Source organism: Lissotriton helveticus, chromosome 5_1 (genome assembly GCF_964261635.1).
Source record: "Lissotriton helveticus chromosome 5_1, aLisHel1.1, whole genome shotgun sequence".
Classification (NCBI taxonomy): domain Eukaryota; kingdom Metazoa; phylum Chordata; class Amphibia; order Caudata; family Salamandridae; genus Lissotriton; species Lissotriton helveticus.
The window spans coordinates 308,243,521-308,261,410 of NC_136065.1; the positions used below are offsets into that span (position 1 = coordinate 308,243,521).

Below are 17,890 nucleotides of genomic sequence, written 5' to 3' on the forward strand. Positions count from 1 at the left end.
ATGATCGGATATACCTCTTGCCTTATGACAACCATCATGAAAGAGGCCCATGTGACCCACCTGTGTGAAGAGGTAGTCTATCCTGGACCCTGAACCATGCGCTGCGGACATGTGTGTGTATTGTCGAAGGTGAGGATTATGCGCTCTCCACAGGTCCACCAAGCCCATCGCTTGCACAAAGTCCCGTAGATGGCGCATCCCTGACCTATCAATGTCCCTAGCCATGACATCGTTCATATCCCCCCCTAAGAGCAGGACCCCAACCGGCATATCCAGTAGCAGTTTCCCATTGTCGGAGAGAGTGGTGCTGTGCAACTTTGGGGGAATGTAAACTGAGCAGAGGTTAATCGTTTGACCCTCCCACTGCCCAGAAACCGCAGAATAGCGCCCCAGTGGATCTAGCCATTGTCGCCCAATCACCAGTGGAATGGAATTTTAACAAGAATCCCAGCGCCTCTGGAGCCAGTGGTGAAACCTGCATGGACCTGTAACGTGTATCTAAATCTATTAAGGGCTTTAAAATGGTTTCCTATCAGGTGCGTCTCCTGTAGGAGGATTATATCTGGGGCGTGCCTATGGAGATATTGGAGGACCATGGTGTGCTTAATCTTATTCTGCAGGCTGTTAACGTTCTAAGACAATATAGTGACCTTTTGCGCCCTTGATGTGTGCATCATTGACATCTAGCAGAAAGAACTTTAGGGACGGTTGCCCATCCTCACCGCCTCCTACCACTCGCGTGCCCACCTTTAGTGCCGTCGGAGCCAAAAGAACTATACTGTGCATAAACAGAAATGCAAAAAGCCAATATACAACATTCTCCCCAACCTCCTGTGCCCTCCCCCTCCCTGCTACCCTGCTTCTCAGGCCAACATGGCCCGACATACCCCAACAAGCAGACCACCTGTGGCCCATACAACGAAAACCTAGGGGGTGTGTGCTACAACCAGTATGGCAACCTGAGTGTCTCGCCAGGCCCACAACCATATCGATCTAGCTGTCCCACCATTTCGTGATAGGGGAGACAGGGCAAGAAGTGTAAGCATCCTGATCGGATACTTTGAACCAGCCCCCCCACCCCTTTTATTGCTACGAGTCCGCTGTGACATATCCGACCGAGATCAGACGCCCCCTCTACTAGTCTTTTAGGTCAGGTTCCCCTCGCCACATCAGTGTCCCAGCAGTCGTACACACAGGGGAGTCAGTATACTTTACGTGCACTCCATCTGGGCCCTTAACACCTGGACGCCCTCAACAGCTTCATCCAATATCCTGCGAGGCAGACAGGCTCCGCGCCCTGGTCCTACCAGGCGCTCGAGGACCGCCTTGCATACGTCGCTCCCTCTCCGTTGAGCCCGTAGAAGAAGTCTGAGACTGTGCGACCGTGTTCCTCCAGCTGTCTCCCGGTCTTGGACCTTCTGGTGGCTGCACGTTCTCCTCCAGCCAGGCGTGGACCTCCTCTGGGGACGTGAAGAAGGATTTCCCATTCGATAGAAGCTAGAGACGTGCCGGGAAGAAAATCATATATTTAATGCCACAATCCCGAAGCTCTTTCTTGACTCCATCAAACGAGCGGCGCTCCTGTTGGACCTTCAGGGTAAAGTCGGGAAAGAATATAAAAGTGGCGTTGTCAATCCGGAGGTCTCCATGTTGGCGGGCCGCCTGCAAAATGGCGCCCCGGTCCCTATAATTGAGGATCCGGGCGATTATCGTTCTCGGGTGATCTCCGGGTCGAGGCGGAGGAATCTGCGCTCGGTGTGCCCTCTTAATGACAAAAAACGTTGAGTCGTTTGGGCTTAAGGTGATTTAAGATAATGTCCTCCAGGAACTGATCAACTCTCGGCCCTTCCATTTTCTACGGAACTCCCACCACCCGTATATTATTCCTGCGGGCCCTTCCTTCCTGGTCCTCCAGTCTGGCCGCTGTTTCATTCTGTTGGTGGGTCAGTTGCTGGACCTGCTGTTGCAACAGCTTGGTGGTACGCTGAAGCTCCGTAATGTCCGCGGCGTTCTGAGTGGCCTTCTCTGATGTTTTATTTAGATCCGCCCGTTGCAGAGCCATCTCGATGCTTACTTTGTCAATCTTAGACTCCAGTGTAGTGCCCCCCGCTGAGACCTTATAATTGTCCATCGTGTTGGTTTGTGTGGTGGTGGAATTTTTGGGCTTCATGACTGTCCTAGATGGTGCCCAGAAGGCGACGGAGGAAACACGTCCACGGTCACCCCGCCGCCACTCCAGCCGCATGCCCCTGACACCGTCCACCCCTATCCGGCAACGTGTCTACGTGTACACCGCCGCGGCTCTCGACTGGACCGCCTGTTCTTTAGGTCTCACCGCGTCGGCCACTAAGTCTCAATCTGCCTCCTCCAGGACATGGGGGCTCCCCCCCGGTGCGCCGGTATCGCTCACCCCCTGGATCTCCTGCTGGGGGCAAACTGTGCAGTGCGTCGTAATATGGCGCCTTCCGTCCCTGGGTTCGTCCACTCCCGGGAGCCGCCGCCTCTAGGGGCTCCCCCCACCCCCGCAATCCACACGACTCACCCCTTCTATCCACGGAACCGGGGTCCACAGCAACACTTCAGCAGCCACCAGGCTCGCCTGGATCCCGTGATCTTCAGTCCCCGTGCTTGCCCCCGCTCCTGGCTGGCTCGGGCTACCTCTCTCCACCGCCACGCGGGTCAGAGACCTTTCCCCTGGGCCCTCTGCCCTTCAGATGTGTGCGCCTTGTGGCCGGCCTCTGCCCTCCGCCGGCAGGCTCAGTGCAGCGTTAGCCAGGAGAGGCCACTGTCCAGACGGGGCCCGCTTCTCCATGCCTCCGGGCCTCCGTGTTTCCTGCTTTCTGGCGCCGACGTGGCCCTGCTGCGTCCGGCCCGCTCTGTCACGCAAGGCCGTTGCTCCTCGCCACTCACGCCTCCCGCGTAGGCCCTGGGGGACTCCTCACTGCCGGGCGCCGCTGCGGTGCTGTCTGTTGTCGGAAAGGAACCAGGACAACTCCCCCCCCCCCGACTCCGGAGCACCCCCGCCAGCGGAATCCACCATTTAACTAGACGGAACGGCTGGATGTGTTCAGGATTTTCGGGTCCTTCGGTTCGCCCTCAGCAGCGCCGCGATGTTATCTTGATTTCCGCCAGGCAACAACCCCTCTACAGCTTTTTTTGTTTGAAATTACTCATTTTGGCAAAATTCTACTTGACCCATCTTTTTGTCCCATGCTTCTTGTAACTCTAGGTCTATCAGAGCTTTCTCGAGATAGGCACTGCATGAGTTAGCTTGTTTTCTCTCCATTTGACCCTTTATCTCAAGCCAGCATAGATTATTCAAGGTTCCACTCTCTGCGGCACAAAGTCTCCAGCACAGTTTAACAAAGGTGTTGATTCGTTGATATTGCTGGTTCAGGAGACCGATTTCAAGCGTACCTGGGTTGGGGAGGACACTTTTTGAAAGACTGCTTTATAGACCTTTATTTGGAGCAGATTTGAGATAGCTGTCTCCTTGCCATATTGCTAAACCGTATGTCAGGACGGGTAGAAGTTGTGCCGCCTTCATGGTCATGAGAGGGCTATGTGACAGACCGCTCTGTATCTTTTTCAGAAGCTTGAAGGCATATATGAAAGACTGTGCTTTTGCTTGTAATATCTTCTTGTGGTTGGTAAACGATAGTGGGCGCCCCAAGGTGATTACCAGGTATGTATATGAATGTTCTCACTCAACTTGCTCGCCTTTAATGAACCACTTGTCCTTATTGTATATGAAGTCTACTGGACACACCACTTTAGTTTTCTGCAGGTTCAGCTCTAGCCCTTGTTGCTCGACATAACTTGCCAGTGCATTGATCAGTCTTTGCAAGCCGATTGGTACTTGGCTTAGAGCAAAAATGTCAACATATTGCAAGCATATTATTTTTCTTATTTGCCAGAATAGGTGAGGCTATCAACAATTGTTAGGTAGCTGTTCATGTCGGCTAAATATAAGTTGAACAAACTCTGGGCTAGAACGCACCCGTATTTCATGCCGTTTTTGGTGTTAATCTTTGAGGTGATTCTGCCAATTTTTCCTGTGCCCATGTGACGCTGTGTAAGGCTATGATTGGTTTGAGCATTTACTCTGGCATGCCCTGATCTTTCAATTTTGACCAAAGGCGTTCAGCATTCGGTCTAATGCTGGTTTGAGGTCAGTAAAGAACGCAAAAAGCCTCGTTTTCCTCCTTATTGTGTTTTCTATCAAGATGCCAAGAGTTGCTAGGTGAGTTGCGGTTCCCATGCCGGGGCAAAACCCGGTTTGGGTTTTTGTTATCAATTTTCTCCTCTACCCAGTCTTGTAGATCTTGTAAGGTATAAGTGCCATAGAGTTTAGCTTCCACGTCTATTGGAGCTATCAGCCTGTAATTGCCTGGCGACATGTGACTTTCATTTTTGTATATTGCGTGGAAAATGTTCCCCTTCCAAGCGATTGGCGCTGTTCAGGAAATAAATATGATTAAAAAGGTGTTGGGTTCCTGACCCAAATGCCCATATTTTGCTTGAATAATGTGTTTGCCACTCCGTTGGGCCCTGTTCTTTTCTATTATTTTTCCACAGTACACCCCACCTTATGCTGGCTTTGTTTTGGGTCCGGCATCTGGTTTCCTGGAGGGGAATGCTTTCGTCATTTCTTCAGTTGGATCTACTGTGATCGGTTGACGCCTGTCTGCTCACAATTGCGGGGAGGGAATATATTTATCGTACGAGCGCTTCCAGGTTTCCTCGGAAAAGCCTGCTTTTTGATGGCGAGTCTGGACCTTGGTTTGACCAATAATTATACTCCAAAACTCTTTGCCATTGGGCTTATATGAACTGATGCTATAAGTGAGTATATAACTGTTGCTGCCAATGTTTGCATTCCAGGAATGCTATGGCTTCCTCTTGTCTGCTCGAGATGCATTTCATCACCAAGGGGAAAGTGTGACTACACCGCATAGTCAAATTGAGGCCACTCCATTCTTGTCATTGTGAAAAAAAACGCATGGATAATATTAAATACCTAAAAAAAAAATTACCTCGTCTTTTTTCCTAGTGTTCAATCAGAGACCAAAGTGAGATGAAAGGTGTGTGAAAGGGTGAAAAAGGCTTTACGTGAAAATGAGCAAATGCTAGTTTTTTCCCCTTGGGAATCTGGAGATATTCATTGACAAAAAGGAGTATGTTTAATGGAGAGTTTAATGGTGATTTGACAGAAATTCCATAGAGCCCTCGGAGATTATTAGGAACAGCAGATAACAGATAGCAAATGTATTCAGAAAACGTTAAGAGGAAGCAACATGGACCTGAGAAAAATAAGGATGTCTTGCTACTAGAAAAAAACACAAAGGAAGTACAAGAGCTAGAAACAGCCCACCATCCCCTACTGCGAACTACTGGTAGCCAGACACCACACTTGGTTAGCCCAACTCTTGTCAGGAACGAGCAGGATTTTCATTCTCTCTGTTTACACCTCCCTCCCTCTACAGTCTCCTCTCCTAGGTTTAGCAATCCCTTCAATTTTAATTAGCAAACACAAAATAACAGACCCAGAAGCGCCACAAGGATTTGTACCTATGCCCTTTTACAACAGGGTTGAAGGCGGCCTCCTTGAATAACACGAGCAGTGATCAGTCACACACCCAATGGAAGGCCAACGTTCAACAAGAGCAGTTGTTCATTATCTTTATGAATGATGAAATGTTAAAGTAACGTTTTCAATCCGTTATTTTGATATGATTTAAACAAATGTCTGTAAAAATATTTTAGTTTGCCAAGTATAGCGTTGTTGCTGAAGCCAAATTGGAAGATCGCTGTCAATGTTTCGTAGACCTTTGCTGTAGCACAGAGTTAAAATGGCTTGTGAAAACCCAAAGTCGAAATGGGGGCACACTCTTTCAAATTTAAGAGAACATCAGAGGGTAGGTTTAGTGCGCTGCCAGCAGTTCTATTTTGCCCGAGCTACTCGAGTGGAGGTGACAAATGGCAGGTGGAAGTGGTGGACACTCTTGGATACAAAAGAGTTTGCCAACTGATTTATTTACTTTGCCTCACTGAAACGCTTGGGCACAAGTTAGAGTTTTTATTGGGGTCTGGAAAATGGTAATCGTGAAGTGGGACAGACCGTAAACCAATGCTGAGTTGTTGTGGGCCGTTTGTGGACAGGGTGTATGTATGCTTTTAGATTTTGTGGATAGCAGTCCTCTCTGTTTATTCGGTATTTGATTAATGGACTAGGACAGGAACAAAAAGTTCCAGTATGTTTCTCAAAACTTTCTGTACCAATTTTCACCTTGACCTCAAGCTCTTGGGCTGCCCTGTGGCGTTTACGAGGTCTGTACTTCGGAAATACCCGCTTCAAAACACAACTACGTGCATCTTTTTGTGGACAAAGTATGGTGGAATGCAGACATTTCTGATTCTTTGCTTCCTATACTATATGGATTATAAGTACGTGTTTTTCTAAAACATGATCTTATTGGTGGATGCTTAATATATAAAGTAAAGTACATTTGTTTATTTTAAATGCGTAGTTTATTTCAATAGCAAGTTCTGTTTCATTCTAGCTAGTGTGCAGCAGTATTTAATTTGAAAATTCAGTTCTTTCCGTCACAAAACTTAATTAACACTTGAAAACCATCCGTTTGTTCTTTTTCAGACTGTGTTTATATTGAGTCTCGAAGGCCCAACATGCCATACTTCATATGTAGCATCCAGGACTTTAAACTGGTAAGTGCCTTTGTCCAGGTTCTTTTTTGATCTGAGTGATTGTCTAGCTTCATTTTTCATTCTGATGTGTTTGGTTAACATATGTGTGTGCACTTGGTCTTATAGACCCATAGCATTGTTATAAAGTGTGTGACGTTTTAATTAATTTCAATATTTTCCCTTTAAAGCCTTCAGAATTTTTTTATGTTTTTGTGACTTGCATAGAGCTTCTGACCACCGTCAGTTGGAGTTCCGGGTCTTGTTGCAGCACCTTGTCCGTTCAGAAGCTTCTGAACTGTGATGGTGGAAAATTAACATTATTTCCATCATTGTGTGGTTTCACTATTCAGCAAGCATTGTTTGTTTAGATAACTTTATTTCGGTCAATAGACCATAAAATTGTGCATAAAATCAGGACATTTCACTGGAGTTTAAAACAATAAATTACATATACAGTAAAAACTTGAAGATAAAATTAGATTAAACCAAATAGTTATTAAACGGTACAGTAAAATACGTGTATACAAGGTTATAAGAAACTTCTCCGTCTACCCCACATACTCAACATGAATCGTGATACAGCAAAGACAATAGGGGGGTGTGTATCATAACGAAGAACCCTGCACGTATGGGCACACTTGGTGAAACCTAAGTTATCCAGTATTTGGGTGTCTTTCATAGATTCACATGCCTGAATCATTCCCCGTCGTCGAGACGGGAGCCTCCGGTATATAAAAAAGTAATGTCCTAGAGACATACATAGAAAAGAATAGGCCTAAGGATCTCACCTTAGTGTCCTATCCACGTCCTTATGTAAAAAGGACCAAAACAGAGTAGGCCCAAGGGTCCCACCCTAGTGGCCTATCTGTGTCTTTTTGTAAAAAGGACCAAAGTAAAGAAACCAACCAATCAGCTACCACCTCCTTCTAGAACCTTCCTGTCAGGAGCCCAAGTCTCTCAGATTTTCTACCGCACGTTGTGCTAGGGAGTCTCCACCTGAGTTCTCTTCAGGAATCTTACTTCTTACTTCAAAAAACGAATTTTCTCAACTTCTTATATTATGGCTGATAGCCAGAAAAAGGGTCTCTTTAGAGCCTGTTCCTCTTGTGGAAAGAAAAGGCTCCATGTGGAGGACAAACATGAAACCTGTTTATATTGCCTCTACCCTCACCATCAACCCAAGGACTGCAAAATATGTAGGACCTTCTCAAACAAGACCCTCAAGGACCGGGAAGGGCGCCTACTTCTCTGGCTCAACAGGCTGAAGAACAGAGACGACTTGGTGTCAGAAGACGGTGAGAGTATTTCTGGTACTTCACAATTTTCCTTGAAGAGGCCAAGAGTTACTTCCCCTAGCCCCTCAGACACCCCTCCTAAGAAGACTCTTAAGAAGTCCTCCGAGGGCAAAGCCTCTGTGTCTGGCAAGGATCTTCCTGTCACCAGGAAGCAGCTGCTGTCCTTGACGACGACGAGAGCGTCGACGATCTCTTCAGCGCTAAAAACTGCTTCAATGACGACGACGACAGTGTCGACGACGACAGCATCGTTGACCACCTCCTCGACGACGAGGACAACGCCTTCATCGTCGGCGAGTATGTCAATGCCGTCGACCATTCCAGTCACTTCATCGACGACGAAGATCTTACTGTCGACGACTAGGCCGACGAAGACCGTACCGTCGACGAAGACTATCTCGTCGACGAAGGGCATCCCGTCGACGACAGGGAAACCGTCGACGGCGGAGAAATTGCCGTCGACGAAGGGCGCGTCGACGAGGACACCGTCGACGGAGACACAGTCGACGACGGGTAAATTACCGTCGCGAAGGTAATTCCAACGACGGCACCATCGACTCAGGCGTCGACTACCACAGGAACATGGAAGGAGTCTGAGCTGCTGTCGCACGCAATGGATACCTTGCCGCCTCAGACATCCCATATCACCCTTAAAATCACGCAAAGGCCAATTACGCCAGTCCTGACGTCGCCCAGTAAGGTGCAACAACTGCCTCCCGCCTGGCTACTACAAGGTGAAGAGTCGGAGGAAGAGTTATGCACACAAGCCACTAGCCCATCAGACTTGGTGCTCAAGTGCCAAAGCACAGACGAGGAACCGGAGGAGGAGGAGCATATAGAGCAATCAGTCCATGCTCAGGTGCACACACAGGTTACACCAATGGTGTGCCTACCAGCATCCATTGTATCTGACCTGCAATTCTTAATCACGGACTACAAGCAGCGGTTTCCAGAGAAACCCACCATGCCTACACCTCCAGCTGCACAGATACCCACTCCTTTGTCTCGACACAAGCCGCCACCACTGGTGCTTAGTAGAGACCAGGAGCCAATACAAGAAACCCACTCGTCTGAGGACGAGTAGAGAGATCAGGAAGAGGGCGAGGTCCGTGACGAGTCAGACCCAGATGTAGACCAGGACTATGTCGCACATTCTCCTGCCTCCCCAGAACCACAGTCTTCGGAATCACCACCCGCAGACATCGGTGGGTTCCATAATCTTGTAGAGCGAGCTGCCAAACGTTTCCATATGTCTATGGAAACTCAGGAAACTGAGTGCTTCCTTTACGACTTCAAGGAGCCTACTAAAAAGACAACCAGGTCAATCCCCATCATTGACTTTATCTGGAAACAAGGTAAACAACTGATGCAAACGCCAGCTTCAATCCCAGTTGTGGTACCCAGGCTCGATAAAAAATATAAAGCAACCTCATCGGCGCCAGCAGCCTCACAGATCACCCCAAGGCAGACTCTGTGGTAACCCAAGCGGCACAGAAAAACTCACGCAACCCAGCATCGCCTCTGTCAACGCCACCCGACAAAGAAGGCAGAAAACTGGATACTATTGGCAAACGGTTCTCCACCACGTCGGCCATGACGGTGAAGGCGCGAATTCCATAGCACTACTGGACCGCTACAATCGACAACTCTGGGCGGATATTGCACCCTACCTGTCTAATCTGCCAGAGGATTTAAAGGAGGAGGCTCATTCGCTTCTCTTGGAAGGCCAAACATGTGCCTCCGAGCTCATAGACTGCGCAATGGATGTAGCCATGACCGGCTTCAGGCAACTGGCAGGAGCCGCTGTACTCAGACAAGGCTGGCTCAAAGCCACCTCTTTCCGCCAGGAAGTGCAAACGAAAATTCTAGATATGCCCTTCGACGGCAAGCATCTTTTTGGTGAAAAGATTGATGAGGCCCTAACACCATTAAAAAGGACTTGGACACGACCAAGGCCCTTGGAACACTACAATTCCGGAACCAGTCCTTTCGTGGCAACAGAGGTAGAGGACAATCCTCATATAGGGGCACCTACCAGAATAGGTCTTCCTATTCGTACAACCAAACTAAACCGCAATACCAACCGCGACAAAACCAACAAGGGCGTCAGACTTCCTACGGCAAGTCGAACTACAGGGGGAAGAACCAGAGAAGACCTGCTGGCAACCGTCAAGGACTCGTGTCAATGGCCAGTCCATCCACCGATGCATTTTTTTAAAATTGGAGGGAAACTCACATACTTCCTCAACAACTGGAAAATGATAACAGATCGGTGGGTGCTCCAGCTCATTCAATATGGACATTCTCTAGAATTTGTCACAATTCCCCTGACAACACACCTCGCAATCGGTCCCACAGGCACCTACAACTGCTTCTTCAGGAAATCTCTTCCATGCTACAGAAGGGAGCGATAGAGAGAGTTCCACCAACCCACAAAGGAAAAGGTTTCTACTCCCACTTCTTCCTGATCCACAAGAAAGGGAAAAAGTGGAGACCAATCCTCGACCTCAGGGCACTCAACGTGTTCCTAAAGAAACAATCGTTCCGTATGGTAACACTCCAGGAAATCCTGGGACTCCTGGAGGAGGGGGACTTCATGACGTCCTTAGACCTGCAGGACGCTTACTACTATATTCCTATCCTCAAAGGGCACAGAAAGTACCTCAGGTTTGCGGTAGCTGGACAACACTACCAATTTCGTGTCCTTCCGTTTGGCCTCAAATCAGCTCCACGGATATTTACCAAATGCCTCTCCCCAGTGGCAGCCTTCCTTCGTCAACAAGGACACCAGGTCTTCCCATACCTGGACGACTGGCTGGTAAAGGCACAATCCGATACCGCCGCAGCCACATCCTCCAGCGCCTGTCTGAATATTTTCCACCGCCTAGGGTTGACCCTCAACCACGAGAAATCGGCACTGGAACCCACCAAGATGATTACATTTCTTGGAGCGACTCTGGACACGGAACGCGTCAGAGCTTTCCCCTCTCAGGAGAGGAAAGTCAAACTCATCTCCCTGGCCACGTCAGTGGCATCACGGAAGACTCTGCCGGTCCGCACCTTCAAGTCCCTCCTCGGCATGATTTCCTCCTGTATCATGCTCATTCCCCACTGCCGCCTCAAAATGCGCCCACTCCAGGAGGAGCTGACGAAACAATGGACACAAGCTACGGGATCATTCGAGGACCGCATACGAGTCACTCGAACCATGGTCAACCACTTACAGTGGTGGAGATCGCTCAAACACCTGTCACAGGGACTGCCGTTCCTGCTTCCTGCAGAACCACACGTCATAACAACGGATGCATCCCTAGAAGGCTGGGGAGCGGTGCTCCAGGAACTCCAGATCAACGGCAAGTGGACGAAACAGGAAACCAAGCTCCACATCAATCTATTGGAGTTAAGAGTGGTCTTCCTAGCTCTTCAAGCTTTCCTACCACGCATTCAAAATTCCCCAGTGCTCGTCAGGACAGACAATGCACTACCTGAACAAACAGGGGGGGACGCGATTGCTCTCACTTTCTCGAGAATCGCAAAAGGTCTGGAACTGGCTTCTGGAGCATGGGATTACACTGAAAGCGGAGTACGTCCCAGGCAAGGACAATGTCTTGGCGGACTCCCTGAGCAGAGAGGGGTCTCCATCCCACGAATGGGAGCTGGACACGGAGGTGCTGGAACACATCTTCGCGGAATGGGGAACCCCGCGAATAGACCTCTTCGCCACCAGAGAGAACGCCAAATGCCCAAGCTTCGCAAGCAGGCATCACCACCCAGGAACCCTTGGAAATGCATTTTCCATCGCATGGCGCAACGTATTTGCGTACGCCTTTCCGCCATTTCCACTGATACCCAGGGTTCTCAGGAAGATGAAGTCGGAACCCTGCACTCTGATTCTAATCGCTCCATTCTGGCCGAGGCAGCACTGGTTCACGGACCTTCATCGCCTCTCTGCCCGGCCACCTCTTCGCCTGCATCAACATCCAGCTCTGCTCACAATGTCCCAAGGACAGGTACTCCACCTGAATCTGAGCTCTCTAAAATTGTCAGCTTGGCTCCTGAATACCGCGAATTCAGCCACCTAAACATTCCGCAGGAGTGCAGAGTCGTCCTTGCAAAAGCTAGAGCGGACAGCTCTTGGTGTGTGGCTAAAGGCTTCCACCCCTTCCGCATCACTCCACAGCAGCTGCTACCATACTTACTGCATCTAGCGCAATCAGGCCTCGCACACGCATCCATCAAAGTGCATCTAGCGGCGATCTCCCGATTCACAAGGACTTCTACGGGTCCATCCCTGTGGGCAAACAGACTTATAAAACAATTCCTTAAAGGTCTTTTCAGGTCCTTCCCACGACCAAGACCGATCCCTCCGCCGTGGCACCTCAATGTGGTCCTTCACCAATTAATGAAGCACCCCTTTGAACCCATCCATAAAGCGGAGATCAAATTCATCTCATGGAAAACGGCCCTCCTCCTAGCTTTGACCTCTGCCAGAAGGGTCAGTGAGCTGCAGGCCCTCTCAATCCAAGATCCTTTTATGCAATTCAGGACGGACAGAGTCATTCTACGTACTAATCCTCGGTTTATTCCGTAAGTCCCCTCGGACTTCCACCTAAACGAACCAGTGGTACTCAGGTCATTCTTCCCAAATCCTACCACTGCAGCCGAGAAAACTCTGCATTCCCTATATCTGAAGAGATGTCTTAAATTCTACATAGACAAGACACAACACTTCCGAAAATCATCTCAACTCTTTATTGCCTTTAGTAGACCACGGAAAGGCATGCCTTTGACGAAACAAAGTATTTCAAGGTGGATTTCTTCGGCGATCACCTTTTGCCATGACAAGGCCGGACGGCCTCTAGACTGACGAGTCAAAGCTCATTTGACAAGAGCCATGTCCACGTCTGCGGCGCTGTTCACTGGAGTGCCGGTGTTGGACATCTGCAGAGCGGGGACCTGGAAGTCCCCGCACACCTTCACCAGGCACTAGTGCCTGGATACTGAGCTGATGAAGGATGCAGCAGTGGGCTGAGCAGTGCTTCGCCATCTATTCCAGTGAGGTGAGCCTTCCTACATCCCTCAATCCTTTGCTGGTATGCACATTTCTTTGCTATTACTTACATGTCTTTGCAATTTGTTGATTTGCAACTGTGTGATATGTATTACCTACATACTCATATATGATCCATCACAAATGTGCATTATACATTGCTTGCTACTCTGATTCAGGCATGTGAATCTATGAAAGCCACTCAAATACTGGATAAGAAATGCGTTACTTACCTGTAACTGCAGTTATCCAGTATTAGTGTCTTTCATAGATTCACATGCACCCTCCCGCCTCCCCTGGAAGGACTCACTTATCTCTCTACCAACTTTACGCCTACCTAGCTTGGTGCGTACGAAAATCTGAGAGACTTGGGCTCCTGACAGGAAGGTTCTAGAAGGAGGTGGTAGCTGATTGGTTGGTTTCTTTACTTTGGTCCTTTTTACAAAAGGACACAGATAGGCCACTAGGGTGGGACCCTTGGGCCTACTCTGTTTTGGTCCTTTTTACATAAGGACGTGGATAGGACACTAAGGTGAGATCCTTATGCCTATTCTTTTCTATGTATGTCTCTAGGACATTACTTTTTTATATACCGGAGGCTCCCGTCTCGACGACGGGGAATGATTCAGGCATGTGAATCTATGAAAGACCCTAATACTGGATAACTGCAGTTACAGGTAAGTAACGCATTTCTTCCTACAAAGTGGAATCAGCCAGCGTTTCCTTATCGCCCGGTAGGCAGGGCAAAAAAACAGAACATGAAAAATATCGTCTTGTTTATAGTTACAAGCTGGGCAAACAATGTTCTCAATATTGGCCCATTTACCAGTGAATACCCTAAGTGGGAGGCTGCCAATCCTAAGCTTTATGTAGAGTTTCCTTGCAAGAGCAGGATAGATTAAGTCCCAAAAATTCTCCATGCTCGGTTCAACTTTCACTTGAAGGAACTCCACCGTCCATCTACCCAGAGTTGGGTACCTCTGGAGAGATAATAGGTTATAATTTCTGACATAGCTCAACAGCTCAGCTTTCGTTATCCTTGGGCAGCTATCTGCAGGATTCTCCCACAACTCTGGTAAACCAATTTGTCCACAAGCATTGTATAAGTGCCAACTTTTTCTGTAACTCTTAATTCACAAATTCTAAGTGCGGAGTATCCTCTGTTCCCATTCCCTGTATGTCTCAGTTGGTGTCTGGAATGATGAATTAATGATGCAATAGAATCTTGGAGTGTGGTCTGGAGTGGAAGCTAGGAGATAGGGGCTCTTTGAATAAGAATGGAAATATTCCTACCAGAGTTACTCCATTCTTTTGTATTCAGACCCTCCCCTCCAATTTCAGCATTCAGGCGATGAGTTAAGGACCTGTGTGAAAATGCAGCAAGACTGGTGGCAGTTGGGAGCCATTTCTGGCAGGGGTGCAGGCCTGTTGGAAGGAAAATGGCCCTGTGACCATAGAGGACTAGTTTGGGGCCACCCACCCTCAAATAAGTGGCGTCAGTTGAGGCTGCCTAGCTGGAAGTTGACTGTGACGCAGGATAGACCATTTGGAGTGTCTTATGTGCATTCTGAATATTTTGTGAAACTGTGTAGCAACAGGTAAATGGGGACTCTCTCGAAGAGGGTCTCGTGTTTGGAACCATAACAGTGCAGCCTGCTCGTGAGAATGCCACACCAATGTCCTGGATTCCAAAACTGGGCATCGGAGTGGAGCTGCTGATTATGTACATTTGGACTTTATGGAGGAGGGTAGCAATATGTTGGCTTAGTAGACGTCTGGAGACATTAAAGAAAGAGTACCCAAGGCCTCCTGATTAGTTTAGAAAGAGAAGTAGGACTAACTTCAAGGACATTGGCGATAGCAATGAGAGTGTATTGCTAGAGTATATGCGGTATCTTGAAGTAAGACCATCACCTGCCTGGCATTTCTCCAATTGCAATGTTAAAATATGAATCCGTTAATTATTCAATGGGTTATTTGGAATTCATGGCGTGTGTTATACTATTTGGCTGTTAAGAAAAATGCCTTGTTTCGAAACAGTTTGATGGGCGACTCTTGTGTATTGACATGTTGCATATTCTTGGTAATACATGTGTCTACTTAGTAGGTTTCTGTGTAAGTTAACTCCTTTTTGGGAATTTTAGTTTATGATAATGGCTGTGGTGTGCTGAATGTTTAATAATACATGCCCGGTGGGGGACGTTTAAATAATCCACCTGTGGGTTATTTTAAGACCATACTGTGAACATTTACTTTTGCCCTCTGTATGTTTTTTATGATGCAGTCTAGTTAGCAGTGTGGGGAAGAGTGTTGAGTACCTATCTGTGTGCTGTTTTGTAGATATGTGCTGGTTGTGCACGTCATAGTATTGCAGATGTGGGAATGAGTAGTACACCATAGCGAAAGATACATTTGTAGTTTACTTGTGAGTTGCTGTGATCTAGGGTAAAAACAGTACTCTATTGCTAGAAGTAGCATGCAGGGAGTACTGTATGATGTGCACGGTTGAGGAAAGTAGTAGTATTTTTTTGAGAAGTTACACCGGGGAGAAACCAATGGTGTGCCGAGTTGTGGAAGAGTATTACCTTTTTTGTGAGGTTGCCAATGGAGTGAAAGTGTGGGGACTTGTAGTAGTAGGTACCTGTTGTGAATATTTTGCATGATGGAGTACCCCATGGTGTGCGATATGAAAGAGAAGTGACATGTTGCGAGAGGTTTATGGGGAAGTACCCGTAGAGTGAAAATGTGGGGAAGTAGTACCCCCGTGTTGTAGGTGAATAGCCACATGTTTCGCCTTTGTGTTTTGCCATCAGTCATTGTACAAATGGGAAAATTTGACAGGGGTGTGGTACAAGAGGCAGAGTACACTTGTTATTGTTGGTGGTGTTTTATTTAGTTTGTATATAATGGAGTCAGTCAGTGTTGTGTTTGAATGGTAGTCTTTGATCGAGCTCTAGTGTGATGCATTAGAGTATTTACTTGTTCACGTAGTGTGTCACTTGTATTACCAGACTGTTCTAGTGTTTGTTGTGTTTTGTACTTTTTTCAGTATGTCTCTGCTGGTGGCAGTCATCATTGTGTTAGAAGGACGTCCTAATTTTTCCTTTTGCGGTACTGTGCAGATTAATGTCAGTTTTGTGTCTGGGTTGCGTCACTTTTGTGGTGCAGCCAGATGCAAAATCCATTTTGGCATTTGTTGTGCCATACAAAGTTGATTTGCATGGTTTAGCAAATACAAAGGAACACAAGACAGCACATATTGCTGCCTTGCGTTACTTTGCATTAGGTAAGCAGATGTTCCATGCATCCACCCATGTATTCTGAAAAAACCAAGATTTACAAAGACTTGTCAACTTTGGTTTGCTCTAAGATGATGCCCCTACCAGGCAGGCCCGTGACAAGGAGAAATAGCTTCATTTCTCCTTGTTACTACCTCTTTCCATGAGAGAAAGAGGAATACGGATCTAAAGATAGTTTTTGTGAACAAAAACAATCCTGCCTGTCTTTCTGTGATGTGTGAAAGAAAAGTAAATCTGGCCCTTACTGCTTTCTTCAGCCTATCTATTGGTCATATTGTCTGGTCACTAGTGCAACTGAAAGGTGGGTGTGTTGCCGTGATGGGCTGCACTTTTGTGTGTGGTGGAGTGCTTTCTTCTTCTTTGTGCCTTGAATGTGTAGACTTGTGGATGATACAGACACCCTTTGTTGAAGAAAGCTGGCAGGTTTCAAGCCCTGGCTATCTTGTGATTGAGCATCAATAAATACATGTCTTGCATCCATATATTTTTTATGGTGTTTTCATAAGAGTGCAGATGTGGTGGTATGGCCTCCTGTCCGAAGAGGTCGCAAGATTTGCACGTCTGGGATCATTGTGCAGTGGTAGTCACAACCTAGTTGGTGTCTCCTTTCTTTATGGAATGGAAGACCCTCTTGTCTCAACCCGTTGCATAGTTTCTTTGACTAGTGGTTTATGCCTTTTTGTCTATACCTGTGTAAGCTAGACATGATGGTGATTGAGTGATTAAGAACGGTTGTCGTGTTTATAAGCATAAGTTTTGTTTGGGATAGTACTGGAGAGATTTTTTTTGAGAAGGGAGTTTTGTGTATCTTGTCCCAGTCGAACGGGATGTTTCTAGTGTTAGATTCAGATTCCCATTTTTTTTCGCTTTTCAGATGCGATTTGCGTGGTTTTGGGGATAAAAGTTTGTAGATATTAGATACAGAGTGCCCTAACTTTTGTAGCTCGAGTATCCTTGGAAGGATCGACAGTTCAGTGGGTATTATTGAACGTAGTGTGAGCTGTGCCTTTAGTTTCAGAAATGTATTAAAATCTAAGGAGTCTAAACCAAACCGTGATTGTAGTTCGGAGAAAGGAGAAGGGAGTTTCCCCGTAAAGAGGTCTTTGGCTAGGTTTATGCCGTTTTGTGACAATTTTTCTCAGAATAACATTTCTCCATTCACCTTCAGGTGTGTTGCGCCATGGAGAGGCTAAGTTTGATTTGTTGATTTTTACTACTGACATTTGATCCAGGCGTGGTAAGGCCTTTTTAGTATTTTGAATGATATATTTAGTATGAGGGATAGAAGACATGTCCATGGTTAGGAGACCAGGTAAAGGGATTTCGTTGATGATTGACCTTTCTATGTCCACCCATACTGGAATGTTGTCAGGGTCGGTTAATAGCTAGTTAGAAACCTGCTTGCAAAGATACGCAGTTTGATACTTATGCTGATAAACAGAACCTATTGGACCCCTGAAGGGATCTTTAAGCTTAACTCAGCTAGAGCCCTACATGCTGAAATTACAATCCTTGTGTTGATCTATCTTACATGCTCTTCC

The 17,890-nt window shown here is 47.2% G+C and overlaps 1 protein-coding gene across 18 annotated transcripts in view; it reads left to right on the forward strand.

Moving 5' to 3' along the window:
* Positions 1-17,890, forward strand: part of RERE (arginine-glutamic acid dipeptide repeats) — a 1,170,479-nt gene that overhangs the window by 385,585 nt on the left and 767,004 nt on the right. For all 18 annotated transcript variants that reach the window (XM_078642320.1, XM_078642327.1, XM_078642330.1 and 15 more), the window contains one exon: positions 6,656-6,726. In XM_078642320.1, coding sequence (XP_078498446.1) covers positions 6,656-6,726 — 71 coding nt within the window. The remainder of the gene's footprint in view (positions 1-6,655; positions 6,727-17,890) is intronic.